Source organism: Orcinus orca, chromosome 6 (assembly GCF_937001465.1).
Source record: "Orcinus orca chromosome 6, mOrcOrc1.1, whole genome shotgun sequence".
NCBI classification, from domain to species: Eukaryota; Metazoa; Chordata; class Mammalia; order Artiodactyla; family Delphinidae; genus Orcinus; species Orcinus orca.
In genome coordinates this window covers 65,747,628-65,762,589 of record NC_064564.1, presented here as the reverse complement: position 1 = coordinate 65,762,589, position 14,962 = coordinate 65,747,628, and the positions used below count along the sequence as shown (strand labels likewise).

The 14,962-nt window shown below is 36.3% G+C and overlaps 2 protein-coding genes across 8 annotated transcripts in view; both read right to left on the bottom strand.

The window, feature by feature from the left end:
- Positions 1 to 14,956, bottom strand: part of SPATA6L (spermatogenesis associated 6 like) — a 102,804-nt gene extending 87,848 nt beyond the window's left edge. For 2 of the 3 annotated variants that reach the window (XR_007478033.1, XR_007478032.1), the window contains exon 1: positions 6,492 to 14,956. The gene's annotated coding sequence lies outside the window, so the exon portion shown is untranslated. The remainder of the gene's footprint in view (positions 1 to 6,491) is intronic. The other variant, XM_049711318.1, reaches the window with a different exon arrangement.
- The window catches only part of AK3 (adenylate kinase 3), a 41,352-nt gene continuing 28,976 nt past the window's right edge, over positions 2,587 to 14,962 (bottom strand). For all 5 annotated transcript variants that reach the window (XM_033404387.2, XM_004279104.3, XM_049711334.1 and 2 more), the window contains one exon: positions 2,587 to 5,555. In XM_033404387.2, coding sequence (XP_033260278.1) covers positions 5,435 to 5,555 — 121 coding nt within the window. In that variant the 3' untranslated portion in view covers positions 2,587 to 5,434. The remainder of the gene's footprint in view (positions 5,556 to 14,962) is intronic.

The following is a 14,962-nucleotide window of genomic DNA, read 5'->3' as shown; positions in this document are numbered from 1 at the left end:
TGATTTTTAAAATTGTGGTTATTGTTTGTTTTACTCTGATATGGCCCAAAGACTTTTTTAAAAAGGCAAGAGAAATCTTTTGGAGCTAACTACATATTTCTAAGAATTTAGTGATCCTTACTGGTAATGATGGCTTTTACTACATTTGTCATTCCTCTCTTTAGCTCAGTTACCATGGAATGCTTCTGAGCTTTACTACTTCCTATATAATTCACTTTACATATGCCAGGATATTTGATTATTCATTTTATTTGGAATGAGATGACAATGTTAATTATTCTGTCCTTATTATTTGAGGATTAACCTTCTGACTTATAGGAACATGAGCTTTGATTTGAAACCAATGTAGTCTTTGGCTCAGTCCCATTGAGACTAGTAGCAAACATTTAGAAGATGACTAAATGGGATTTGGACTACGCGTCTCAATTTGAGAAGCCAGGTAACGCCAAGGGACCCACATGGTGATCAGACCTGTTATCTTGGCCTCATTTGCACCTTGTTTTAACTAATCTGAGGTGATAAGGCACTTAGTACCCATAGAAATGGACTGGAATTATTGAATCTACGTATGTAACATCACAATCTTCCTGGTTTTAAGAATAAAGCTGTTTTTGTGCTTTTGATATAAATACATACTCTATAATAAAATGTTTGACTAATTTATATGGTAGTATTCATCAGCCTGAATTTTTTTTTAACCAATGACCTAGTTATAGAAGTTTTTTTGTTGTTGTTTTCTGTTTTGGAGCAAGCTCTTGCTTTTTCCTATCAAATGGAGAATGAACATAGGAATAAAATCCCCAGTTTCACAGAAATGTAACTTGAACCATTACTTTTCATTCTTCTCACTTTTCCCCAGGATTTGCCTGTAAGCTTTAAAATTGTTTTGAATTTCATTTTGCCTTAGGTTAGAGGTATTAAAAACTGAAGACTGGAAGGAGAGAAATTATCAACCGAGTAAACTATTCCGGAAGGATTTTTTGGCTTTTGTTTTCTAAAACAGAAGAACTATTTAAAATTTGGCTATGTGTATTCTTTTACTTTCAAAGGGAAGTGTTGTATCAGTGTGAAAGTGATTGGATTTATTTTGGGAACTACTGACTGATGCCATAATTTGCAATAACTTACAATTTAGCAGTACTATAGTACTCAGAACAATAAATTGATATCCTTTTTATTTTTCTTTATTTTGCTTTACTACTAAGAACTAACTCCTATTAGGAGAAATGTCTTCTGTTTCTTAAATAATAAGAGTATACTAAGCAAAGGAATAATTTATATTTCACGTTAGACAATTTTCTCCAAACTATACAAACCATGGAAAGTCCAAACAAATAAGTGAAACACCTTTGACATCAAAGTGTCCATCAGAGATTATTTCATTTGATAAAATTAATCTTCCAATAAAAGATTTTTTTAAGATTTTTAAAAAATAGTTTTCACTATTCCCTGTTAACTCAGTGTCATTTTATTAATGGTGGTGGAAATAATACTGATTTAAGATTATTCTCTAGGAGAGAAAGACGAGTAACATTCTCATCCAATTGTACCATTAGTGGGCTCTTTCAAATATTGCCTAAAAGCTCACAATCTCCTGTAACTTCTCTCTAGGAAAATCGGGACTTCTGTCCGCCTGGCATTCCTATTACCCTTTTAAAAGTGAACTAATTAGATGATGCCCAAAGAACATGGATATAGTTTAGTTAAGTAGATTCTCTTACAGGATGAAGACATTGTGGGTTTAGGCAAAGTGATCCTGAAGTTAATCTTGGCATAGTTTCAGAGAAAAATAAAAAGATGTCAGTTTACTGTTCTCAAAGTCAGTCATGTATTTCAGTTCTTAAATTGATTGGGACAGAAACGTACTTGTCTCAGCTGAGGGCCAGGCTTTTCATTTCATTGCTGCTATATCATATGCATTTTAAAAGTCTATGCATTCATTTCCCATCTGTAATGGACATGTACGTACTATTTCACAGGTCTTCTAAGAAGCTGACTCATCCAGTAAGTATTTATTTGCTTGCTTACTATGTAAGCTAACTGGGGGGGAGGATACAAAGATGAATAAAAGTTGATTATGAATTGCTTACCATCTAATAATGAAGCTGAAACCATTCTCATAAGGCTTGAAGAATTAGATTTAAGGTTTGATGTTTTCTAAGTATGAAAATGATTTTTAAAGATTCTCACATATTTCACTTGTTTCTTTAAATGGCATGATTTGTCATGCTATTTACTCTTCAAACACTTAAGAGTCCTTTGGTAAAATATGACACCACCAGACTGATTTACACTTTGTCGTGCAATTTGACCTGCACGACAGTTTAACTTTTTACTCAATGCTATATGGAAAAACGTGATCATTAGTGAGCTAAAGAAAAAAAAAAAAAGCTAGAGCTGGGTGTGGACTCTGCAAAACATATGGGCTTTCACCAGAAGCTTTAAACACAGCTAGACTATTCTGTGTTTAAAATTTTTATAACTTCTAAAATCAGAATCTTGAATTGCAAAGATAGGAAGGCTGTTTCTGCAGTTTACCGGTGTCTTGGAATATTTTCTTCTGTTAATGAAAAGACAACTTATAAACATGTTTTAAAATACAAATTTATTGTTGTTGGTTACAGTACTACAGAAATTTAATATAATCTGAGGTCTGTAATTACCATGATTTATTGTTAACATAGGTAAGTTTTGTCACAAAGTATGAATGTCCAAAATATTTTGCTCAAATACCATTGTAAATAGCTGGAGGGGAAGCAGCTGTGGGGTAGGGTTTAGAAATCTGAACTATTTCAAATGGAATTAAATAAGATTTCTGGATGGTACTAACCGCCACTTGGCATTTCCCACAGCACATTCTGCTTATGAAATGTGTACCAAAATAACTTGTGGTACTCTAGAAAATAAGGTAATGGGTTGAAGTCTTATTAGTTTTAACTAAGGCATAATAGCTTCTGGCAATGGCATTCAACTCCAGACATATTTTCATGTGACACATAAATCATAATGATAGTTATTATAGCAGAAAACAAATTCTTTTTTTAATAGTGTGGGCGTCTCCCAAAGTAATGGATGTATGTGCAAAACTTTGGGTTGTTTTGGGAGTGGGGAGGGAATGATCACAGGAAGAAGGGTCTTAATTTTCATAGCTATGTTCTTCTATCCCTCTTTTTGATTTCTAAATCTCCTGAAGGTGTCAAGAAGGCCAGTATGGCTGCAGTATTATGGCAGGAGATAAAGTGTAAAATGAAACCAGCCTATGTATCTAAAATAGTACTGTTTTAAGACAATTATTATTTAGAAAGCAGACACTAATTCAGAAGCAAATGAGACATCAGGGCAGCAGAAGGGAAGGTGAGATAGAGTGGGCTCTGTGAATTACCAAAGACAATGTAATATCCACAGTTCTAAACTTTCATTTAATTCTAATACACTGATATTAATGTATGTTTGATAATTCATAAGTTTAGTAGTTCCCAACATTTTTAGAATGCACATAATATTAACATTCAAATAAGGCATTAAAGGAAGTTTCGTGAAGGATGAAATGTTTACCATAATACTTTAAAGCCTTGGTACACTTTTGAAAGATCAATATTGAATTTTTAAAAATCTAAGAAAAGTAAGTTTTTTTTCCCCACAAGATATGTAAGAATCGCTTGCTGGCATTTGTATTTTCAGTGCCTAGCATAAAACGGGCCAAATTTTCAAAGGCAGTTAATAATTGTTTATACGATGACTTGTTTCATTTCATCTAGCACCAAGTAAGAGATTGAAGATATTGTCGGATTTCTCCTTCACCTCTCATTGCCCTGCTCTTCCTAAGAGGCCACCGTGTAAGCACGCATCCAGTTGCCCCACTAAGGAATCAAATCATTTTTGTTTTAAAATGGCTGCTCAGATTACATTCACCGGCAGAATTCTTCCCCATTAAGGTAGGATAGCAGTTAACACTAGTAGCTGTCAACTTCTTTGATTAGGAATAAAGAACTCTTCCAAGCAAAATCAATCAGTTTCCTGTTTTTTTTTTTAACATGTCATGTAAATCCTTTTAATTGCTACACCTTTACTAATCATGATTGTTATTTATGTCAAGGGAATTTTCCCCAGGCAAACATGATTGATTTCCTAATGAAAAAGTATGCTTATTTTACGTAGTGCCATGGGTTTTCTCTTATGCTTCTTTCTTTCTGTCTGTCTCTTTTCTTTCTTTCTCTTTGTTACTCATCAAGGCAGATCATACATTTGGATCAAAAAGAGAAACTGGCAAGTAGATCCTAAATACACATTTCTTAACCTGAGTAACACCTGAAAACATAAGAGTTTAATTACATATTCTATTGAAAATTCAACTTTGGTGCTTTTGCAAGAACTTATGCTGTCAATTTCTAACAAATCATATCCCTCAGTATACAACTATTTTCAAAAGAAAATAAGTCATAGAAAAATATATTTTCCTATATGCTAATTGATACTTTTATAGCAAATCGAAAATCTGGAGTAAACTGAAAGTATGTTTAACAACAAAATATAGCATATATGGCTACTATAAGTTTGCTAGTGTAAAGTATAAAAAAATAATAGACACCTCAATTAGAGTCAGGAGACCAGAATGGGGAGCTCTCATGACTTGTGAAGATAGTAGAGCCCAACAGAAGAAGACAGACTCTCCTTTCCTGGCAAGGACTCAGCCAATGAAAAGACACGGACTCTGTTTACTATAGCCCTCCCAGCTTCCTTTTCCCTCTATAAAAGCATTCTCCTTCCCTTGCTGTGAGGAGGACTTGCACATGGCTCACCATGGTTGCAGACCCCAAAATGCAATTATCTGCTGACCTCGAATAAACCCATGTTGCTGGAGAAATATCTGGCAGTCTGTTTGTTTTAGGTCAATAAAAGGCAGCAGTGAATTTGCATTCTGCAACTAATCTGTAAATCCCGTTGCTTTTTTTCTGGAATTCTGTAGACACAGTGTCCCACAAAACTGTACCACAGTGCTAGAGATCTCTTTTTTAGCATCAGTCTACACAAAAGCCTCTGATAAGACACTTTGCACAAGTGACATGGAATTTTTTTTTTTTTACTTTTCAAGAAAAATAAGGAAACTTTATCAACCACTCCTCTTCTGAACAAAACTTAGATTATTACCAACTGCTCTTTTAATTATGCTCAGTAATTTTCAAAAGTTGAGACATCTCTGATGTTTTTTAATTGTGCATCCATAGGAGATAACTGGATAAAACACAATAGACATTTCAAAAGATGAATCTTCACATCTGACTCATTTGGCACATCCTTAATTTCCAGAATAAAATCAAAAGAAATAAAACACAATTTTCAAAGAATTTATACATGCCAGAGTCTTAGGACAATGAACTTCTAAATGCACAGACAAGGAGCTTCTGCTCATCTTACTAGTTATATGCACTTTTCCTCAAGGAGTAACTGATGCATTCTGGTTTATTTGTGGAACTTTTGTTTGTAGGAAAGCATATACACATGGCCAGATCTTGTTGGTTTCTGTTCCGGAGAATGTTTCCAACACCCCTTTTTTCCTAAGGATGAAAAACAAACAAAAAAAAGACAGGTCTGACAGCATAAAAAAACAAAATCACGGGCCAATATCACTGATGAACACAGATGCAAAAATCCTCAACAAAGTATTAACAAACCAAATTCAACAGTAAGGATCATATGCCATGATGAAGTGGGATTTATCCCAGGGATGCAAGTCTGGTTCAATACCTACAAATCAACGTGATACACCACATTAACAAATTGAAGAATAAAAATCATACGATTGTCTCAATAGATACAGAATAGCTTTGGACAAAATTAAACACCCATTTATGATAAAAACTCTCAACAAAATGGGTATGGAGGGAACATACCTCAATGTAATTAAGGCCATATATGACAAACCTACAGCCAACATCATACTCAATGGTGAAAAGCTGAAAGCATTTCCTCTAAGATCAGAAACAAAACAAGGATGCCCACTCTCACCGTTTTTATTTAACATAGTATTGGAAGTCCTAGCCACAGCAATCAGACAAGGGCGGGGGGGGAAAGGAATCCAAATTGGAAAGAACTAAAACTCATTTTGCAGATGACGTGATTCTATATATAGAAAATCCTAAAGATACCACCAAAAAACTGTTAGAGCTAATAAATGAATTCAGTAAAGTTGTAGGATACAAAATTAATATATAGAATTGTTGCATTTTTTTAATATTTAAATTTTACTTTATTCTTTTATACAGCAGGTTATTAGTTATCTATTTTATATGTATTAGTGTATACATGTCAATCCCAATCTCCCAATTCATCCCACCCCCACCCCCACCCCTTTCCCCCCTTGGTGTCCATACGTTTGTTCTCTACATCTGTGTCTCTATTTCTGCCCTGCAAACTGGTTCATCTGTACCATTTTTCTAGGTTCCATATATATGCATTAATATACGATATTTGTTTTTCTCTTTCTGACTTACTTCACTCTGTATGACAGTCTCTAGATCCATCCATGTCTCTACAAATGACCCAATTTCATTCCTTTTTATGGCTGAGTAATATTCCATTGTATATATGTATCACATCTTCTTTATCCATTCGTCTGTCGATGAGCATTGAGGTTGCTTCTATGACCTGGCTATTGTAAACAGTGCTGCAATGAACATTGGGGTGCATGTGTCTTTTTGAATTATGGTTTTCTCTGGGTATATGCCCAGTAGTGGGATTGCTGGGTCATATGGTAATTCTGTTTTTAGTTTTTTAAAGAACCTCCATACTGTTCTCCATAGTGGCTGTATCAATTTACATTCCTACCAACAGTGCAAGAGGGTTCCCTTTTCTCCACACCCTCTCCAGCATTAGTTGTTTGTAGATTTTCTGATGATGCCCATTCTAACTGGTGTGAGGTGATACCTCACTGTAGTTTAGATTTGCATTTCTCTAATAATTAGTGATGTTGAGCAGCTTTTCATGTGCTTCTTGGCTATCTGTATCTCTTCTTTGGAGAAATGTCTATTTAGGTCTCTGCCCATTTTTTGATTGGGTTGTTTGTTTTTTTTAATATTGAGCTGCATGAGCTGTTTATATATTTTGGAGATTAATCCTTTGTCCATTGATTTGTTTGCAAATATTTTCTCCCATTCTGAGGGTTGTCTTTTTGTCTTGTTTGTAGTTTCCTTTGCTTTGCAAAAGCTTTTAAGTTTCATTAGGTCCCATTTGTTTATTTTTGTTTTTATTTCCATTACTTTCGGAGGTGAATTAAAAAAAGATCTTGCTGTGATTTATGTCAAAGAATGTTCTTCCTATGTTTTCCTCTAAGAGTTTTATAGTGTCCGGTCTTACATTTAGGTCCCTAATCCATTTTGAGTTTATTTTTGTGTATGGTGTTAGGGAGTGTTCTAATTTCATTCTTTTATATGTAGCTGTCCAGTTTTCCCAGCACCAATTACTGAAGAGACTGTCTTTTCTCCATTGTATATCTTTGCCTCCTCTGTCATACATTAGTTGACCATAGGTGCGTGGGTTTTTCTCTGGGCTTTCTATCCTCTTCCATTGATCTATATTTCTGTTCTTGTGCCAGTACCATATTGTCTTGATTACTGTAGCTTTGTAGATAGTCTGAAGTCAGGGACTCTGATTCCTCCAGCTCTGTTTTTTTCCCTCAAGACTGCTTTGGCTATTCAGGATCTTTTGTGTCTCCATACAAATTTTAAGATTTTTTTGTTCTAGTTCTGTAAAAAATGCCACTGGTAATTTGATAGGGATTGCATTGAATCTGTAGATTGCTTTGGGTAGTATGGTCATTTTCACAATATTGATTCTTCCAATCCAAGAACATGGTATATCTCTCCATCTGTTTGTGTCATCTTTGATTTCTTTCATCAGTGTCTTATAGTTTTCTGAGTACAGGTCTTTTACCTCCTTAGGTAGGTTTATTCCTAGGCATTTTATTATTTTTGTTGCAGTGGTGAATGGGACTGTTTCCTTAATTTCTCTTTCTGATCTTTCGTTGTTAGTGTATAGGAATGCAAGATATTTCTGTGCAATAATTTTGTATCCTGCAACTTTACCAGATTCATTGATTAGCTCTGGTAGTTTTCTGGTGGCATCTTTAGGATTCTCTATGTATAGTATCATGTCAGCTGCAAACAGTGATAGTTCTACTTCTTCTTTTCCAATTTGTATTCCTTTTATTTCTTTTTCTTCTCTGATTGCCGTGGCTAGGACTTCCAAAACTATGTTGAATAATAGTGGTGAGAGTGGACATCCTTGGCTTGTTCCTGATCTTAGTGGAAATGCTTCCAGTTTTTCACCATTGAGAATGATGTTTGCTGCAGGTTTGTCATATATGGCCTTTATTATGTTGAGGTAGGTTTCCTCTATCCCCACTTTCTGGAGAGTTTTTATCATAAATGAGTGTTGAATTTTGTCAAAAGCTCTTTCTGCATCTATTGAGATGATCATATGGTTTTTATTCTTCAATTTGTTAATATGGTGTATCACACTGATTGATTTGTGTATATTGAAGAATCCTTGCATCCCTGGGATAAATCCCACTTGATCATGGTGTATGATCCTTTTCATGTGTTGTTGTATTCTGTTTGCTAGTATTTTGTTGAGGATTTTTGCATCTATATTCATCAGTGATATTGGTCTGTAATTTGCTATTTTTATAGTATCTTTCTCTGATTTTGGTATCAGGGTGATGGTGGCCTCATAGAATGAGTTTGGGAGTGTTCCTTCCTCTGCAATTTTTTGGAAGAGTTTGAGAAGGATGGGTGTTAGCTCTTCTCTAAATGTTTGATAGAATTCACCTGTGAAGCCATCTGGTCCTGGACTTTTGTTTGTTGGAAGATTTTTAATCACAGTTTCAATTTCATTACTTGTGATTGGTCTGTTCATATTTTCTATTTCTTCCTGGTTCAGTCTTGAAAAGTTATACCTTTCTAAGAATTTGTCCATTTCTTCCAGGTTGTCCATTTCATTGGCATCGAGTTGCTTGTAATAGTCTCTTATGATGCTCTGTATTTCTGCGGTGTCTGTTGTAACTTCTCCTTTTTCATTTCTAATTTTATTGATTTGAGCCTCTCCCTCTTTTTATAGAATTCTGCTGCATTTTTATACACTGATAAACTATCAGAGAAATTAAGAAAATCCCACTAACAATTGCATTAAAACAAAAACAAAAAACCCTGGGAATAAATCTAACCAAGGAGGTAAAAGATCTGTACTCAGAAAACTATAAGGCACTGAAGAAGACCCCAAAAAATAGAAAAATATACCATGTTCATGGATTGGAACAATATTGTTAAAATGACCATACTACACAAGGCAATATACAGATTCAGTGTAATCCCTATCAAAATACCAATGTCATTTTTCATAGCACTAGAACAAATAGTTCTAAAATTTGCATGGTTACACAAAAGACCCTGAATAGCTGAAACAATCTTGAGGAAGAACAGAGCTGGAGGCATCATGCTCCCTGACTTCAGACTATAATACAAAGCTACAGTAATCAAAACAGTATGATACTAGCACAAAACCATATATATAAATCAATTGAACTGAATAAACAGCCCAGAAATAAACCTGCACTTGTATGGTCAATTAATCTATGACAAAGCAGGCAAGAATATACAATGGGGAGAAGGCAGCCTCTTCAGTAAATGGTGTTGGAAAAGCTGGACAGCTACATGGAAAAGAATCAAACTGGATTACTCTCTCACACCATTTACACAAAATCAAGAAGGATTAAAGACTTAAATGTAAGACCTGAAGCCATAAAACTCCTAGAAGAAAACAGAGGGAGTATGCTCTTTGAAATCAGTTTTAGCAATACATTTTTTTGGATCTGTCTCCTCAGGCAAGGGAAGCAAAAGCAAAAATAAACAAATGGGGCTACATCAAACTAAAAAGGGTTTGCACAGCCAAGGAAACTATCGACAAAACGAAAAGGCAGCCTACTGAATGGGAGAAGATATTCGGAAATAATTTATCTGATAAGGGGTTAATTCCAAAATATACAAAGAACTTATACAACTCAACATCAAAAAAATAAACAATCTGATTAAAAAAATGGGCAGAGGACCTGAACAGACATTTTTCCAAAGAAGACATACAGATGGCCAACAGACACATGAAAAGATGTTCATCATCACTAATCATCAGGGAAATGCAAATCAAAAGCAAAATGAGATATCATCTCGCACCTATCAAAATGGCTTTTATCAAAAAAACAACAAATAACAAGTGTTGGTGAGGATGTGGATAAAAGGGAACCATCATGCACTGTTGATGGAAATGGAAATTGGCTCAGCCACTGTGAAAAACAGTATGGAGGTTCCTCAGAAAATTAAAAATAGAACTACAATATGATCCAGCAATTCTACTTTTGGGCATTTATCCAAAGAAAACAAAAACACTAACTCAAAAAGCTATATGCACCTCCATGTTCATTGTAGCATTATTTATAATACCCAAGATATGGAAACAACCTAAGTGTCGGGAGAATGCATAAAGAAGATGTAGTATGTATATAAAATGGAATATTATTCAGCCATAAAAAAGAATGAAATCTTGCCATTTGCAAAAACATAGATGCACCTAGAGGGTATTAAGCTAAGTGAAGTAAGTCAGAGAAATATAAATACTGTATGATTTCACTTGTAGAATCTAAAAAACAAAACAAATGAACAAACGTAACAAAAGAAAAACAGACCCACATACAGAAAATAAATTGCTGGTTGCCAGAGGGGAGGGATACAGGGGAATAAGGGAAATAGGTGTGGGATATTAAGAGGTAGAAACTTCTGGTTATAAAATAAATGTCATGGGGATGTGATATACATCATAGGGAATATAGTCAATAATATTGTAATAACTGTATGGTGACAGTAACTAGACTTATTGTGATCATTTTCTAATAAAAAAACATTGAATCACTATGTTGTACATCTGAAACTAATATAATATTGTAAGTCAATTATACTTCAATTTTTAAAAAATGAAAGAAAAAACCCCCACAGGTCTGAGTTTTCCTAATGAGCTTTTCAAAATGATTCTTAAAAGATGATAGTGTAGATTTAAGGGTGTCAGTAAGTATAGGTCTGTGTGATCAAAAGAGAAAGGCACTTGGCTGGGTGTTGGAAAACCTAGATTTTGGTTTCAGTTGTGTGCTCCGGCTAACACAAACGGTCACTTTTAAGATGCACCTATCATTTTTTGAGCATGTGCTAAGTGCTAATAATTCACTTAATCCTCTTTAAAGCTCAAGTTTCCTTATTTTACTGATAAAACTATGTGTTAGGGATGTAAAGCAATAACCCAAATCACCAAAATGGTAGTAGGTTTCCAAACACAGGTCCTGCTAAACACCAGAACATCCTTGGCTTTCTCTGTCTTCTTACCCCTTTGCATGACAGCTTTCTAATACTTGATTATCCTTCCTTCTTTCACTTGGTTTATTTTTTCTCTATGCTCTCCTTCTGCATTTTAGGGAAAAGGGAATTTTAAAACGTTGTTTTTATTGTTTCCTATTGGGTTTCTCCATTTCTCCCCAGGCAGATTTCTCTGGCTTGTTACCATGCCAGCAGCCAAAGTCTATTCACTCCAGTTTCCTGAGGGTTCAGTGGTGAGAAGTATCAGAATCCAGGGGCTGCTTTTCAAAACAGATTCCTGCCAGAGATTCTGGCATTCCTCTTATTTACTGTCCTCCTCCAGATACTCATATACACACTGGCTTAAAGGCTGCAGAAGAGCAAATGAAGAACTCTGGTTTATTACTTTCTAAAAACAGGATCTGTCATACTTCTGCAACCTTTTCACTAGATTTTTTTTTTTTTTTTTTTTTTTTGGCGGTACGCGGGCCTCTCACCGCTGCGGCCTCTCCTGCTGCGGAGCACAGGCCCTGGACGCGCAGGCCCAGCGGCCATGGCTCACGGGCCCAGCCACTCCGCAGCACGTGGGATCCTCCCGGACCAGGGCACGAACCCGCGCCCCCCGCATTGGCAGGCGGACTCCCAACCACCGCGCCACCAGGGAAGCCCTTCACTAGATTTTAAGATGTTTCACTGGGAACAAAAGCATTCCTTTCTGGATACCTCATAAGATTTGCCAGTTAAGACTAAGTTAAATAATTCCTACTATTTTCTTGGTAAGAAACATCTGCTAAAGCCCTCCTGCTTCTAAATTCACAGACATCTTGTAAAACTTTCAAGAGAACAAGCTTCTTCACTGTTGTAAGCCTCTTGAAGAGCCACCTTAAAGTCAAGCCAATGTCAGAAGTGGGTTAATTACTGAAGGAACAACTATAGGCACCTATTCAGTCCTAAAGCTGTGTACCTTGGACGAATATGTGTCACCTTAATTTCTACGTAATAAAATGGAGCCAGCTTCAGCTATTGTTCCTCTAAAAAGTAAAAGCATCATATCGCTTGTAAACGCAGACTTAATTACACTATCAGATGTCCCACAGCTGAGAAGTTTTAAGAGCAACAATACAACTGTCGGTATTTTAAAATAACAAGGCAGACTCTAAGGCTGCTGCAAATACCACTTTTAATTGTTGGTTAAGTCTAGTCCTAGTTTTATGTGCAGGAGCTTAGACGGAAATGCTTTGATTGGTGGCAAGAGGTAGCAAAAGCCAGAAGCCGAGAAAGACTAGGGTACCTCCTGAGATAGGGACCCGGGCCATACACTTCATCTCTACGTTCTTCCCCAAATTCCCTTCCCACATTTTACAGAACTAATCCCTACAGCCACTGTATTTCCACTGCATTCTGTTATTACCTCTGTTAATAGCCTCACAGTGTTGTTATCTGCTCAGCAACAATGTGTTCTCCCTTCTTCTGGTTACTTTTGAACGAATAACAAATGCCTTTTAGGGAAACAGCCTTTTCACCAAACTCAGTCTGTGAGATTCAGATGGTACTGTCCCTACTTCCCAGACTCAAGTATGGACATGATCAGAGCTAGTTAGTGCTAACTCCAGGACTTTTGCAGGCAAAGAGGCTCTCTTTTCTGCTGGGGTAAACTGGTAGGAGGTAAGCTGGAATGTTGAGGGGCTCACACAGGGAGAGCCCACCTGAGATTGAAGCCAACATAAGGAAGTGGAGTGACTAAGGCCTGATGACACTGTTTGAACACCTGGACCCAAACTATCTACCTTTGGACCCTTTAGTTACATGACCAATAAATTTCCCTTTTGCTTAAGCTAGGGTGAATTAGGTCTCTGATTCACATAAGCACGTATCACATTGTATGATGAATATTGTTTACCCAGCACTTTGCCTCATAAAGAAGGTGAGTTTCTTTGGGGCTGGCAGGGACTGGGTCTAATTATCTGTGTGGACCAGGGGCCTAGCTAGCACAGTGTCAACCGAGTAAATTATAATCATTACCACTGAGTGATTTAACAGTGCCAGGACTGCTGTAAGTCTTTACAGGGGCTCTCTCACTTCACTCCCTTAACAACCCTATAAAGTGGGTACTATTTAATACTGCTCTGATTTTACAAATGAAGAATTTGTGGCACAGAAGTTGAAACACCTTGCCCAGGGCCACACAGCTGGTAATCTGCAGAGCCAGGCTCTTTATATAATCAATCACAAAATTATAGTAATAGCTACTGCCTTGTAATTTCACCCTCCAGAAATAACGATTAAAATAATTTGGAGACTACTGCTTCAGAATTCACTGCATAGTTACCCCATTACAACAACAATAATAATAGCTAATAATCATATAGTGCTTAATGTGTGTCAGACACAATTCTAAGAGTTACACATATTAACTCCATCTTTCAACCCTTTAGTCTCATCCCCCTTTTACAGTGGAGAAAACAGGTTAAACAAGAGGTTAAGGTCAAGTTAATAAATGGTGAGCTGGGATTTGAACTTAGGCACTCTGGCTCCAGAGTCTGTGCTCTAACCACAGCACTGTCATGTCCTAATGCTGAGTCATTTTTCAGTAAGTGAATGAAAGGAAAGTGAATGTAATCAATCCTCTGTTAGGAGAGGGGAAGGCTGAGTAAAGAAACGGAATTATTTCTTAGCCTGAGTCAATTATTAATTCAGTAGAGTTCCCATATTTGTGGTGGGATATGACTTCCCTTAAGAGTTAACAAAACTATGTTTGAATATAAACTTCTAAAGACTGTTTGGCAAATAAATGATCTGAGGATTATGTCCTTTGAGAGTCTTCTGTGCTGTAGTGTCCTCTATTGTCACAGGGAGTGGGCACCATTAGGTTTGCCTCCCCGGCATTCATTCCAGCCCTCCCTCCACTAGATAACAGAGTTTGGGTGAGACTGACCCACTCCCTGCTCTGGGTGTGGACCAATGAGTGTAATCTCTCCCATCCCAGTGACTGGTTCAGGAATGGGCAGTAACCTAGGCCTAGAATACAAAGCATTCCCTGACCACAGTGGCTGTTCAAGTTGGTTCAATCTAAGGCTTTTGTTCACTGGGGGGAAGGCGACCCCTCAGCCTTTCATAAAGAGAATGCTGTGGCTGTTCCTGGCAACCATGTATAACTATGCAGGAAGTCTAAAGACAGAGCCAATACAAAACAGAGAGAAGAGCAAAATTCTGATCAAACTTAGGGGCAAATGAAGCCCAAATTACCTTCTGGACTTCTCTGTTACACAAGCAAATACATTTCCTTTATTTTTTTTTATTTTATTTACTTTTTTGCTAAGAGTCTATTTTATTGATTTCCACAGCTATTACAATGAAAGCAAATGAAAGCAAAAAACTTTCTTTTAAGCTTAAGCTTTTGTTTTGATAGACAATTTATCAAAGTATACAACATTTTAACATTTCCTTTATTATTTAAGCCAATTTGAGTTGGATCTTCTGGTATTTTAGCATTTTGGCTATAAAGCATGGATAATCAGAAAATGATTTAGTGATTCATCATACAAGAGAAGTTGTGAAAAGTGACCAACTCA